Source organism: Leuciscus leuciscus (assembly GCF_965113295.1).
Source record: "Leuciscus leuciscus genome assembly, chromosome: 8".
Lineage (NCBI taxonomy): Eukaryota > Metazoa > Chordata > Actinopteri > Cypriniformes > Leuciscidae > Leuciscus > Leuciscus leuciscus.
Window position 1 is genome coordinate 33586081 of NC_138732.1, and position 15391 is coordinate 33601471.

At 41.9% G+C, this 15391-nt stretch overlaps 2 protein-coding genes across 3 annotated transcripts in view; both read left to right on the forward strand.

Annotated features, from left to right (window-relative positions):
• Positions 1-1054: 1054 nt before the first annotated feature.
• On the forward strand, positions 1055-4714 carry LOC309505292 (uncharacterized protein; the record flags this gene model as incomplete). Its single annotated transcript, XM_082178669.1, has 4 exons — positions 1055-3207; positions 3263-3456; positions 4096-4291; positions 4434-4714. Exons 1-4 carry the CDS (start codon positions 2154-2156, stop codon positions 4712-4714), a joined length of 1725 nt encoding a protein of 574 aa, XP_082034795.1. The 5' UTR covers positions 1055-2153.
• Positions 4715-6873: 2159 nt separating this feature from the next.
• Positions 6874-15391, forward strand: part of LOC309505079 (uncharacterized protein) — a 612572-nt gene continuing 604054 nt past the window's right edge. Inside the window, exons 1-5 of one of the 2 annotated variants that reach the window (XM_082178465.1) lie at positions 7418-7584; positions 8544-8609; positions 8821-8904; positions 9215-9304; positions 9494-9735. In XM_082178465.1, the coding sequence (XP_082034591.1) occupies positions 7484-7584; positions 8544-8609; positions 8821-8904; positions 9215-9304; positions 9494-9704 (552 nt within the window). In that variant the 5' untranslated portion in view covers positions 7418-7483 and the 3' untranslated portion in view covers positions 9705-9735. Of the gene's footprint in view, positions 8610-8820; positions 8905-9214; positions 9305-9493; positions 10274-15391 lie in introns of those variants that run through there. The other variant, XR_014208253.1, reaches the window with a different exon arrangement.

Sequence of the window (15391 nt, forward strand, 5' to 3'; positions counted from 1 at the left end):
CCTGTTAGTCACATGTTGTGAAACTCGCGTCATTTTCCGCATGCAACTGAGTGCAAAATGCTCGTGATTCCACAGATAAAATAAAAAAAAACTGCTGAATCACGCCACTGACCAACACTAGAGGGCAGCCTTTAGGTGTGGCAGTTTTCAAATTACGCGCCCCCAACCGACGTCATCCTGCGTGAGCGTCGCCTCCCACTGACGTCAGCCTGCATGAGCGCAATAACGCCATCTGGTGGACGCTCTCAGATAATACCGGCTTTCATTTTTCTGCTAACAATTTTCCTCTTTCTCTCCCCCAAGGATAGAAGAATGGTTTGACTCTCAAATATTCACCTGCATTCAAAGCTTAGCTTATGCTGATATTATTTGGAGTTAGACAATTCTTCTTTTCTGTTTTTGACTGTCACACTTTAAGCGAAGTTCAAAAAAAAAAAAAAAAAACTTTTCGAATCAAAGCTTAGATTTGATTCACTCAGTCAATTGATAGTCCACCTATGAGGAAGCACGCCACCGTGTGGCCATCTTGGGTCGATGTATCAATATCTGTTTCACCCCCAGTCTGCATTGAAGTGTCTCAACATTGCTACCCTTCTCGTTTGATTATTTTATAATCAATACTAATAACTTCAGTGTTATTGTAAGGATTGTGGGAAGTCATTCTGATTTTGTTTTAGTTTAATTATTGTATAATTAGTATTGATACTCCATTGTTATCATTCTAATTTTCTTTTCTTCTTTATTATTATTTGGACCTCTCCTTGCATGCTTATTTGAATTTTAATTTAAACTAGTTTGAATTTTAATTTAAATTGTGTTCACTAACAACCAGGTGGACCACGGAGAAGGAATACGCCCCCTTCCTTTGTGGCACAAACCTACTGCAAGGCCTATCCCTCTGCCTGCGTCTCAAGCCTGTGTTGTTATTTGAATTTTATTTCATTGATAATTTTTTTCTTTTTCCCCAGCCTCTTCGAAGGGGGGGGGGGGGGGGTAGGTTATTCTGATAATTATTCCCATCGGTTATCATAATTCCTTTGCATTGTATCATTATTTTAGTAAAGCCTTTGCCTCTGACTCCTGCATACATATTTACTCAATTTGATGAAACCAGAAAACCTTAATTCACTTTAAGTCTAACATCTTAATCCCTTATTGTGTATCTATTGGCAGGACTCAGTCAGTGCACTGTGGTGATCCGAAAGTCATCCCTGGTGGTTTCCGGTGGGCGGGGATCATCTGTCCGGCGTTACTGACACTGCGCTCTGTCTGGTGTTGGGACCGTCGGAGGGTCTGACCGCGCCCGCTGGTTTCCACCTGGATGACCTCTATTCACCCCAGGTAAACTAAAATTTGATAGAACCCATCCACTTATTATGAACCACAGAATACTAGCTATTCCTTCGGGGTATTTTAAGTGCTTAGACCCACCTTCCTCTCTCTAAGACACACCTTCTTTCGAGGTCCTGTCCCGATAACCCACGCATCTCCTGGCCCGATCAGGAACTCTCGCAGTGTTAATAAGGCTTAGGCCTCTTTATTTTATTTTATTTTATCTTATTTTATTTATTTTCGTTAAATAACGCTCCCCGTGTTATTGTTTGTGACATTTCATTGCAGACCAATTCACTTCCTTGTGTTGTGTTTCCCTCTGATCTTCCCTACCTTCAACCTTGTCTCTTTCTCCACTCTGTTGTGATTTGTTTCTTTCATTTCACTTAGACACAGAACCTAAGAGAGACCCCAGGAAAGCTGAATAATAGAGTGACGATCAAAGCGGGCGTCGCTAGACGACCCCCCAGGCTACCGCCTGTCCAAATTTCTATTGTGGGTTTCATCCATACCCACGAAATTGGCTCAGCTAACTGTCGGCATCAGTTAGCCCCGAAATTCTCATAAACGGCATAGCCCGTATGAGTATAGCTCATTAACCCTAAAACAAACTTGCATTGTGTCTCTTTTTGTGTGTGCTGTGCTTCTCTCACCACAGTAAGCAGAGATGTCGAGCTAACCCAGTCCCACAGTACCTGGACCAGTTTGAGACCTACGATCCAACCCAGAAGTACGACCACGAGCAGCTGGCCAAAATCTTCGGAAAACTCGCACTCAACCTCGTCACCAAGGCCCGGGCCAGCGAAAGGCTCAGCCTCGACATGGAACAGAAGGCAGCCGCACTACAGCTCCAGGCCACAGAAGCCCGGAAGGACCGAGCCAACACACAGAGTCGGCTAGACCAGCTAATCTTCCTGACCGAGGAAGAGGACGAGACGGACACAACGCTACAACAGGAAGTTGAAAGACTTCAAAAAGCCCTGGACGATCTTCATCGGCACACAGATCAAAGACAGCAGTCGGAGGAAAACACCCGGAAGGAACTCAACGAAAGGCTCCAACGGGCTGAAGCTCTCCTTGAGAGAGCAGAGACTAAAATCCATCAGCTCATTCAGCAGAGACACGATCTCAGAGACGAACTTGACATTGTTCGCAGAGAACTGAGACATTCTTACAGACTTAACAGTGACCGGGAAGGGGAAGAACATCTCACACCATTTCCCCCTTCCAGCGAGTCCACGCCTGTCAGCCAAACACCAAAAGCTAAAGGGGGCGGAGCTGTAAAGGGTCAGAATCCTCTCCAGACGGATTGGGCCCCCAGCAACAGCTCTCCTCCCACAAGCCTTGACAAGCTGGCCAGAAACATTCCTACGTTTGCCGGGGACAACAGCGTAAATTCGTATCTTCGAGACATTGATTTTCACCTACAAACTGTCGCCAACGCGACAGCTTGGGACAAGTTGTACCTGGTAAGAATCACCTCAAGCAGAAATGTGCGTAGTTTTCTGGATCGCCAACCAGACACTGTCAAAGCAGATTACAAGCAACTGCGACAAGCTTTGATCCGTGAATTCTCTGACCCAGAATCAGACCAAGGGTTTATCACGGCATTTGACGTCAAACAGGCCCGACTTGAACACCCACACTCCTACTATGGCCGACTCCGACAAACGTTCTTCGGAGCAACCAACACACCAGATATGGAAGAAGATATAACCTTTAGAACTTTGTTTCTGCGGAACCTGCATAGCACCGTGAGTAAACATCTCGGTGTGCTCGTCTGCCCACGAACCATGTCTACTCGAAAACTCAGAGACTTAGCCCACAAGGCTTACACCAAGCAAAGGGCTATGGATGAAAAGACTGTAAAAACACACACAATCTACTCCGTCTCTGAGCACTGCTCAGAGTTAGACACAGAAATTCTCCAACAACCCCTCAGTCACAGACCTTACCACAGAGAATCAACACCGTTCCAGGCCAGCAGATGGCAGCACGACGGTGACGGTGCTCATCCAAAGCATCGGACCGAGCGCTCGGAAAGATTCTGGAACCAGCACCACCCGCCGTCCAGAACTCCAAGCCCAGACCGTCAAAACTGGAACCACTCTCCCCAAAACACTGGTGAGCCCGAGTCTTCTTACACAACAGATGAAGACAGTGCAGCCACGTCTGACACAGACAAAGAAAACGAACACTAACACCGACTGCTTCAAGGTCATGACTGAACTGCAGCTGAGTAACCAAACCAATGTCTGCGCCACATACAGACAACCCACCCACCCACCCTAATGATTGCAGTGATTACACAGCACAAACGAACTTTACCAACTACACTGCACGCCTCAGAGCCGCTAACGCTACCTCCGCTGTGTACAAAGAAAGTCATGCGGGCCTCTGATGAACAGACTTTTCCTATGCCACCACTTACCCCTCCACCACCCTCACAGGCCATCCGAGCTCACTGACAACCAGTGCCTCAGACAGCTGTCTGCCACCACGCACATGTTGCGTTCACAGGACTTCAATACGCATTGTGCACCTGTTGCCATCACAGCGCCACAGCTTGTAACGCCACAAAGCACAAGGGGGGGTCAGGCGTAACAATGACGCCACATGTGCCAAAAAGCCATGCATGGGACATAAAAGCATGTGGCATACCAACCTCAGCGAACCAAAAAGACTGTCCTAAGCCAACCAAGGACGACCCTCGCTGAAATTTTTCCTCCCTTTCTCTCTCTCTCTCCCTTTTGCCTCTAACAGGATGCTGTGGTGGTTCGCGAGAAAGCAGCCACGATCGGACATCACCTCACCAGGTCCGGCATCCGGCATCGCATGGAGAGAGCAGCCCCGACTCCTGACTACCAAGGCAGGACCCACACTCAGAAAGTGTACGTTCGACTCAAACCCAGCAACGTCGAAAGAGCACACTACCTCAACAACAGCAAACATAGTCACAGTAAGACGGCCTGTGGCCGAAATTCAGACCTAACTTCCACAGCTAAAAGAGCAACCTACCACGAAAGCGACACACAACTGTACTCGGTTCCAAACCCGCACGTGTGTACTTTGACTAAAGACATTCATTATCTCTGCCCTAGCAACACCTTCCTCAGAGACACAAGCAGAGATTGTAGGTGAACGATGGCTTGCTAACACACCTGCGCACACAGCCACTGTAACTCACGACCAACATGACACTGCCACACGTGTCAACATGCTCAGAGTATGTCGTTTCAAGTACCAACAGGTGCCATCCCACACCTTGGTGACCTGTCATGGTACCATCTTACGAAAACAAACTGAACCAGACAGCACTGGAACTCCCATCCTCCAAGAACTACAACTTCACCTTAGATCCAGAACTGGACCTCTGGTTTGAGAAGGGGGGGGGGGGGGGGGGGGGGGTCCCAACTCATGAACATGGCTCCTGTCAACACAGCCCTCCAAGCATGGGCAACCGCCCAGCCTGAATACCTCACCTGCGTCCAAATCTGGACCGCAGCTGGCACTGTGCTGTGTCTCTCCACGGTCACCGACCACGCCCCGACACTCGTCTTGGCTTTCATCCTGTACAGGACTCAACGAGATGTGAACATCTACAGCCAAGCTCACGAAAGCCGTGTCCGAAGGTCTCAGAGGGAATCCCCGGAAAGGGGGTGCCAAGTCAGAGACCACGCCGAACCTCATCGAGCTGAATCCTCAGCTTCTAAGGACCACCTGCTATCCTACCATCATGATCCACCTGCTACACGACCATCAGGATTCACCTGTCATTCATTGTGCTAATTTGTTGTTCGATGAAGTCCATCCCCGGTCTTCATCTAACAAAAAGGGGGAATTATGTAGCAACAATGACATCTGCTTTTCACATTAAGTGAATCATGTGATGTCGAACACATCTTCTTTGTCCAAACAGCGCTGGTTAATAATTCCCCACGGAATAATTCACCAGTGCCGGGGTGTCTGTCGCCCCCCAGTTCAGCGCGGACTCCCTGTGACTTTTACAACCTCACAGACTCGTGACATTCCAGAACACACACACACACATACACACACACACACACACACACACACACACACACCAACATCCTTTTGTGTTTAACTTAAAATGTGTGTAACTCAGACTTGTATCTGAACTTCCTGTATGTATGTGTGATTAATGTTGTTTTGATCATATAGTTATGATCTTCGAGTGTTTGGATCTGAAATGTATTTTTGAAGAATGTTCTCCCAGTAGAATCACATCCCGTAACCCGAGCTCATTGACAGGTCATAAAATTTGACCACAGAGCTATCCAGCCCTATGCATGAGATAACAGGGTCGCAACATTCCAACACACACACATACAAACACACTCTGGACTGTGAAACAGAAACCCCCTACAGAAAAGGACTTTTACCCATAAAGTCACTCTTAAAGGTACTAAATATATAAATTTGTGTGTTAAGAGGTGTGTGTAAACCATAGGAAAGCATATGTCCTATTTGTGACATTAATAGAACTGCTATTGCCTATACAAATGCATAATAATGTATCTTTGCCTGGCTACAACGCCTAGATTCTATTTTTGATATCTCTGTAATCCTCTCCAGCTAACGGAGTTGAATTCCGATAGCAGAAATCAGTAATGCGCATTGTTTTATAAGTTCATATGTCTGGAGAAAATCCTCTCCAGTTAAAGTCAATCATGACTCATTCGAGTGGGCGTGTCTAACCGGACAAAGGAATCTTCCCGCTCGAAAAATCTCGACAGCTGATTCGTCCTACACGAAGGAGGGGACGGCACCTGGGACACTGATAAAAGTCCAAAACCTTCTCTCATCCCTCTCTCAACTCATCCAACTTCTCTTGATCCTCTCCCCGGCGCAGCGTTTCTCCAAGGAACATCTGAAGGAGGCCCTGGCCTTCTCCATCGAACGAACCCATGTTCGAGTCGTAACAGCCGGTCTTTGCAACTAAGATTTCCAGCCTCTCCCATCCCGGGAGACGAATCTGAACTTTCTCGGTAACATTACATTCAGTGAGCCTTTCAAGCTTCCCGCGACACCGGAAGACGCAGCAGAAACAGGACACCATCCTCGCTTCTTGCATCAGCTTCAGCCTGACCAGAAAGAGCACTCGCAAGTATATTGATTCCTATAAAAGCTGTTCCAGGTGTCTTGTAACGTAGGTTTCTGTATGTAATAATTACTAGCTTTTCCCTTCTCTCTATATCTTTCTTCCTTTCATTTCATTTCATTCTGATCACGCTATGTTTATGTTTTTGTTCGGTTAAATGTTTGTTTGCATTTTTACGCACGTTTATGTTTGTAGTTTATATAATCTCTAGTGTGTGCCATTTTATTAATAAACCCATGTATACTTTTAATTGTCTCTGTGTTTGAAAACCCACCTTATAAAGTCAATGAAATTTCAAGATCTAAGCTACAAGCTCGATATTGACTACCTTGAGTAGTTTTAATTCATAAACTCAGAAAGTTTGATATTCGCGGCCAGAAGATAAAACTTTCTTGGAGTTTGAAAAGAGATACCCCCTTCTTAACCCTCTGAGGTCGAGAAATGCGCCCACGCGTTTTGCTGGATTTTTTTCACATAGCAGCAACATAAACTTAAAAAAATCCGTCATTTATGGTCATATAAATAAAATAAATACATGATTATAAACTATAGAGGGTCTTCTTTTTTTTGTGTACACTCACATTAACATCAAAACCTTGTTTTTATTTTTAAATAAATAAAATAAACAGGGTGCGCTTTCAGCTCACTCTGTCTCCGCAAAAATCTTTCTGAAACAAGTCTGGAAAACTCAGCGAATACTTATCACACAACCATGAAACATGCGTCTAAAGAAAGCTTTAAATTTCTACTTTAAAATAAAACAGTTCACATTCAAAACAAATATTCTCCTGCAATGTAATCTGTATGAAACTAAAGAGAAGTACAGTTTCTCCCGTCTCATCTAATTATCTGTAATTAGTTCACACCCACTCGCAGAGCGCGCTATTCATAAGATAATGTGCTGAGGTGATCTATGCAAAATAAGGTAAAAAGCCCCCTGAAATGCCTTAAAACCAGCAAGTTTCATTCAATCACTTTCCTACGCCGTTGGAAGATGACACACAGCCCTTCAGCTCGTCCTGGATAGCAATGAAGAGTTCACTTTTTCCTCAGAAGAAGAACAGGACTCTGACAACGAACGTTTGTATTTTTGAAGAGCGACTTGATCCAGCCGTGGATATTTCGGATGAGTAAGTCTTTTTAAATTTACTTGCATTAGTTGACAAGCTATTTTGTATAAACGTAGGCTACATATTTTACTGGTTGGACCATTTCCATACTTGTCATTCAGAGTAATTATATTTAAATTGTCTAGGCTATGCTTTATAAAGTAGGAGAGAGGCTTCATGCAGTCTGTTTTCTTTCGTTTTTAATAGTTTTGTTTAAAATAACACATTTCGAGCTTTCTATATATTTCTCTGGTATTTTAGGCAAAGCTTATGAGTTTGGGTTCATTTATGAGGCCTCCAGTTCCTGCTATTTTTAATTCTTATGTTTTAAATACAGGCATTTGGTTGATGAAACAACTATTAAAATTAAGATACAATTAATACAAAACGAAATTCACTTTAAAGAAAGGCTTTATACAAAAAATAAACTTAATGAAATGGTCAAAATCTTGTCTGCCCACTCCATTTGTCTCGCGATTGCGCATGATCTTACTCATGCTTTTCACTTTTCATATAATCAACATAAATGAAAAAAAAAAAAAAAAAAGATTTTATTTAAACCTAAATATGAACTAAATTGTTTTATTTAATTTTAATGACTAGGCTACAACACGTAGGCCAATTAGCCTACAGTACAGAGAAATTAGTTGACAAGCTATTTTAAATAAACGTAGGCTACAGATTTTACTGGTTGGACCATTTCCATTCTTTCCATTCAGAGTAATTTATATTTAAATGAAGAGTGCTTGCAAATATCTATTGCAAATGTGTGTATGTGCTGAAATGTGTAAATATGCCCAGCTGATGAATTGCAAATGTGTTAATGTTTGCGTTGTGCTATCTCCGGTAATGGCCCATTACACGCAATATATGCCTACAGCACGTGTCTACAATTATTTGCATCAGTTATTCATATAGACTAATGGTAATATACTTTGAAATATTTATGTTATAATAGTTTTCAACTTTTTTTAAAACAGGAATGCTGCATCTCCTTCATCTGCAACTCGGAGGGCGCGCAGCAACACAGTTGAACGTCAGAAAGAGTAAGTACATATTTACCAATGTTTGTGCAATTTTGTTTATATACTTATTACAATATGAGCCTGTATGAGTTTATTTATTTTTGGAGGTTGGTTGATAATGTTACATATTTTTTCTTTGTGCTATCTTATCAGCATGCTAATGCCCATCAGTTGTGCATGTGCTGGAATAGTACTCTATATGATAATAATAGTTTTCAACTTTTTTTGAAAGGAATGATGTAGGTTGCTCACTCTCACCTCTCACTGCAACTCGCACTAAGAGGGCACGCAGCAACACAGACAGAAATCAGAAGGAGTAAGTACATATTTACCCACTATTTTACAGATGTTAGACCAATTTTGTTTATATACTTAGTTATGCTACAAATGTACATGTGCCTGCCTGTGTGGATTGCCAGACACAATTGCAAAACACAATTACCAGACACAATTGCAAAAATTGTGGTGTTATGTATGCACAATATTACAATTAGTGATTGGTAATGTTAGTATAAAAGAGCTTATTTTTGTTGTTTTACCAAAATGCTGACTGTCCATCAGTTATGCATGTGCTGGTATAGTACTTTGTTCAACCTTTATTAATATTAATATTATTATTTTTATAGGAATGTGGTAGCATCACTCTCACCCTCACCTGCAACTCGCACTGGGAGGGCACGCGACAGGTGTCGTTCAGTTTTGAGAACAACTGAAAAGTAAGTACACTTATTCCCTTTCTTTCAGATATTAGTATAATTCTGTACATATTCTGGTTTTACATAGTCCATACAAACATTATGTGTCTGTATGGCTTTGCATCTGGCCAATGTTACTTATAATGATTGAAATGCAGTTGTTATATTTTGTGTAATAAACATGCTCACAGTTGTTTGTTTGTTTTACAGCTATAAAGGTGATGGTGATCATCAGACACCTGTTGCAAAGAGGGCCAAGACAAACATTCAGACAAGCAACAAGCAGTCTACTCTGTCATGGAAAACAGAGACTGACATTGATATGGTTCCACAGACTCTGAGATTCCTGCCTGCACGGGAACCTGGACCACAGCTGAGTTTAAAACATTGCAAATTTAAAACATTTAGTTCCTCCTCATAGAGGAATTACAATAAAACTGTGAAAAACAAAACCTTTGAATCTCCTCTTTGTTCAGGCTGCCTCTCTTGATGGCCCATTAGTCATTGGGGGAGTGTCTGTCACACCCCTGGTCTGAATCTCATTAATATTGATGAGCGATTACCCCTCCCACGCATAAACCTCTTCTGACAAAAAAAAACTGTTTTACAATGTTTAAATCAATGTATTGTTTTAAGAGAACGATCAGGCAGGATGAATTTCACATCATTTTGAAGCCAGAACTAGAAACGGCAACATATATTAGTCAAGAGTCTTGTGGGCACATATTTAGAATGTGTTTTGTGTTCTTAAAAAAAGAAAGTTGCTGAATTTTTTTTTAAATAACCACGCATAAACATTATTCTCTTAAAAATACAAAGATTTACAAGCATGTTGATCAGATATTATGCTAGCCCTGTTTGTGTTATATAGAGTGAATTTACACTTTTGCCATTAACATGTTTATAAATAACTGAAAAAAAAACAAATGTCAGAGCATGTCAGAACACCTCCAGGGCCCCAAAAACACCTCAGACCTCAGAGGGTTAACTGTAATGATCAGACAGTACAGAACAAGGTAATCTCGATAATTGATAAAATAAATGTACATGCGACTTATGAATTATGACCATGAGTCATAAATATTAATATTTCCAAAATTCCCTATATTCTTGAGCTAATTCACATTTACCCCGAGTCGTTATTGTTACAATCATAAGCACTGTCTCAGAACAAGCCGTTCTCAGATTCGCGGCAATGTGACGTCACTTTGCACAGGCCCCTCCCACGACTGTTGATTGACACTGCAGTTTGAGCATAGACCCGCCCTGAGGGAGCGGGACACAGTCCGCCATTGTTTTGACGCTTGAGCAGCTGTAGACTAGCCTGACTACGTCAGACTTCGTACTTCCGCTCAATTTCAGTTCGCTTCTGTACTCAGTCTGAGATAGCGACCTATCTCTCAGTTTTCCTCCGGCCTCAAAACAGCCGGCCAATCAACGAACAGAGGGCGGGCTGAGAGCCGTGACATAGACGCTGATTGTACCGTGGATGCGGAGATTTACTTCACATAATCTGCAAAAGTCGTTCACAGCCATGTTCACTCCGGTATTTCGCTCGATGGTTTTGTTTTCACATCATACATGTGTTTACAGTGGAAGTTCGATGCGGCTGAGCCAGCGCATAACACACGTCATAACCAAACGTTATGTGATTGGCTTACGGGTAACCAATGATTTAAAACTTCAGACAAGCGCCCAGGCTAGCTAGTTTTACCAGGCTAGCTGTAGACAAGAATGTCTCCTAAGTGATTGAGGGTTTTTGTTGTTGGATGTAAGAATGAACATAGCAGTCTTCATTTACTCCCGTTGTTCCTCGAGGATGGATCTCACCAACTGTTCGTGATCCAGTTTACAGTCTCTGGAGCGACAGGCCTAACGTTACTGATCACGGCAGAAATGAAAGTGGGAAGCGCGCACTTTATGACAGCTCATCGAGTAGTTTTACGGATATACAGTGTACCAGTTTAGGTACACAAAGGCTGCCCGCTGCTCTGGGTGTGTGTATCCACGTTTGCAGTGTGTGTGTGTTAACTACTCACTACTCTGCTCCTAATGTGTGTGCATTAACTTGGATGGGTTAAATGCAGAGGTCAAATTCCAAGTATGGGTTACCATACTTGGCCGTCATGTGTCACTTTCACTTTCACTTTCACTTTATTAAAGGCACACTATGCAGCTTTCCGTTTTTGTCAAACAGCGACCCCTAGAGTCGCTGTGGAGTACTTGTATTTAATATTACTGTCGCCACTCGCGCAGAGCCGTCTCTGCACTCACGGCCTGATCCCTTCCGCCCTCTATACCGGTACCTGTTCAGTAGGATGGAGGCTGTAATGAGTGGAAATAAGGTGTGGCCCCTTTAAGAGCTGCGCGCGCCCTGTTGAACTGTCGGTAGTCTGTATTGTATGTGCACCTCGAACACCCCCATGTATGCGGGTTATTTCAGTTTGATGCTCATTCTTATCTTACTTTTGTTTATCAAGTAAAGCTGTGGATGGTAGAATGGGTGACAAACAGTTACACGAGTTCGATTGGGGAATAAAGTGCAAGTTGTGAGATGCCAATCGCCTCCGTGAGTCTGTCTGGCCTCTGTAATAACTTCATCTGTGAGCTATCCCTATTTCTCCTCCTGACACAACGCATTACAAAGCGTTGGACATCGAACAGGCACAGATAAGCTCTGAAGATGTCTACTAGTCCATCAACAAGAACGATATTTACTCGAGTCTGACTCCTTGCTCGGTCAGTCTGCCGTTTCCTCTTTCTTTGGTCCTCCGACAAACCTTTCCTAGCTTTCTGCTTCTTTTTTACCGGTTCAGCCATGACGAAAGTGTGAAGAACTCAGTATCTAACGTTACCTTTTTCTACGTGTACGTGTGCACAGTGCAGTGCCATAAAGCAATTCGTTACAACGCGAGACCTGATATCAAGCGATACACGCCCGCCGGCCCAAAGTTGCAAGGGTGGTTTTTCGGCTCACAGGCGCTTGGGGAGTGCGAGACGACCACCATTCAACCCGAAATAAGTCATATAACTATTCCAATGACTCCGAAGCTGTTCGGTTAAAGTAAAAAAGTTACTTAGTTCACCTTTAAGCACAGACTGAAAAGGTGTGTATATATTTGTTTACTGTTAGTTGTAACGAGTGTTTTGTGTACTTCGCTGTGTATGTTCCATGCTAATGAAAGGGAGAGAGAGAGTTTTGGATAAGACTTAAATGCTCACATCTTATACTGTTTTTATTTAGCTGCTCTTACAGTGATTTTCTGGAGTAAAACTAACGCTTCATCTTTTGTGTGATGTACAATAAACTTAATCGAACTCATCAGTATATTTTGGTCATCATTCGGACGAGGTCTGCTACAGCAGGCTTGTATTAATAGTGGATAAAAGCAGATGACAAATAAGTTATAACCATAATTAAGCTAAACTATACCTGTTCAATCTCCATACAGTATATATTCTCTGGCTCTGTGGGCATTATTGCCCGACTCCGAGTCGAAATGAACACCACTAATGAGAGTTTCTGTTTTGATATTATCAGATGAGATTGTCCTGGCTCTGAGCGCAAGCTCGTAAGGCTCCACCCTTTGGGCGGCAGCAGCAGCTCATTTGCATTTAAAGGGATACACACTAAAATGGTGTGTTTTTCTGAGCCCCCAAAAAATGACAATTTAAACATGCTGTAAAAAAAATATCTGTTGGGTATTTTGACCTAAAACTTCACATACATACTCTGGGGACATCAGAGACTTATTTTACATCTTGTGAAAAGGGTCATAATAGGTGCCCTGTAAGCATAAATACTGTTAAGGAAGTTTGTAGTAGACTAATTTACACACACACACACACACACACACACACACACACACACACACACACACACACACACACACACACACACACACACACACACACACACACACACACACACACACACACACACACACACACACACACACACACACACACACACACACACACTTCATGTTTTATGGGGATTTTCCATAGAAATAATGATTTGTTTTACTGTACAAATTATATCCCCTAATCTGAAACCTCCCATTACAGAAAATGTTCTGCATTATGTATGATTTACAAGCTGTTTTCCTTGTGGGGACCAAAAAAATGTCCCCATAAGATCAATAAGCAGGTGAGTTTGATCAAGGTTGCAGCTAAACTCTGCAGGAAAATAGACCTCGAGGACCAGAGTTGAGAACCCCTGCCCTACACATTGATTGCAAATGTTCTGATTCTTTATTATTGTTGGGTAATTGTCACAGATCTGCCAGGCTGTCACATCAGCCATTCACACAGCACACCTTCACCAGAGTACTGAACACTCACACCTGCACTTCATCTGCACCATCATCAAGCCAGCTACAAAAGCACACACCTCGTCTCACATCATTGTCTGGTCTTGTTTCTATGAAGTGCTTACCTGTTCTCCAGCGTTGGTACTCCAGTGTATTCCTCTCGTGTGTTCTCCTGTCATCATCCTGCATCCAGCCATCCGTCCAACTATCCATGATCTCCTGCACCTGTAAAACAAGGAAGGTCTTTGTTACTAAGCTTTACTCATTCTTCAAAGTCTATTTGAACTGCATACTCATCCGTATTCTCCATTCTGCTCAGTGCTGTTAATAAAGCTCACATTTCAATGTATTTCTTTGTGTCTGGATCTGCATTCTGTAACAGGTAACACTTTACAATAAGGCTTTATTAGTTAATTCACTATAGTTAACATAAACTGACAATGGACAATACTCCTAAAGCAGTTATTAATCTTGGTTAATGTTCATTTCAACATGTAATAACACATTATTAAATTCAGAAGGATTTAATGGACCTGAGCTAACATGAACTAACAATGATCAGTTGTATTTTTTTTAAACTAATGTTAACAAAGAATAACTATGGTAACAGATGTAGCTTTTGCTCAATGTTAATGTTGGTTAATGCATTAACTGACTTTACCTTATTGTAAAGTGTTACCTATTGTTCTTTATAATTCTTTATTACACTTGAATCAGTTTAAAACATTTGTTTACTTTATGTAGTTTTTGGGTAATATATAAAACCTGTTATTGTTTGAAAACGCTCATTTCAATATCGTGATAATACCATATATATTCGGTCAAATTCCTAAAAAAAAACCAATAATAATATTAATGTCCATGGGAAAATGTGGGTCCCATGGCCAAACCAGTTGAGAACTGCTGGTCCAGTATAAGGGACAATTTCAGATACAGCTGTAGTGTCTTAGTGACTGTTCAAAGTCTTGTTTGTTGTAAATATTTGTAAAAAAAAAAAAGAAAAAAAAATCAGCTTGCCAATTTATTTGTAATTTTACTTATTATGGCAGTAATTCTGAATTTAATATCTTTGTTACTGTGAAGATGTTTCATTCAAAAGGAATCGATAAAACAAAACTCTTTAATAATTATGTGGACAAGACTGAAAAGATATATTGAAGCTCTACAACTATGATGTCACAGAGACATTCTATAGAACTCTCCTGAGCAAAAGTCCCACAAAGACACAATCCTGAGGAGACTTTAATCAGAGTTTGAGGAGAGAAGACTGAATACATTTACAGTCCTGAGAGAACATGGAGAACATAAGAGCAACAGCCTTTGACGTGTTTGATGAAGCACGTTTACTGGGCGAACACACTGACTTGATCATCAAGTCAAATGACAGAGAATTTCAAGTGCACAAGATCATCATGTGTGGCTGCAGCTCCTACTTTAGGTGAGAAGAAGCATTTGAACTGCAATTGTGTGCAAATTACCTAGAAATGATTATAATTATATACATCATTTCCACTGCCAACATTATACGGTTGAAACTGCCTAAGTCCAAATATATAAATGCATGAAAATGAATGAGTGTATTGCCAGAAAAAAGAATGTAACTATGATATTCTTGAAATTTTATTCTGGAAGTGGCTATGAATGAAGTTTTACCCAGCATTTCAAATTTAATATAGGAAACTGCATTGGCATCTGCAAGTTGACGGAGGACTTTTCCTCCTGCTCAAAGCTCAGCTGTAAAGCACAGCACTACATCCTGCAGCACTTTGAGGAGGTTCTGCACGTACCTGAGGAG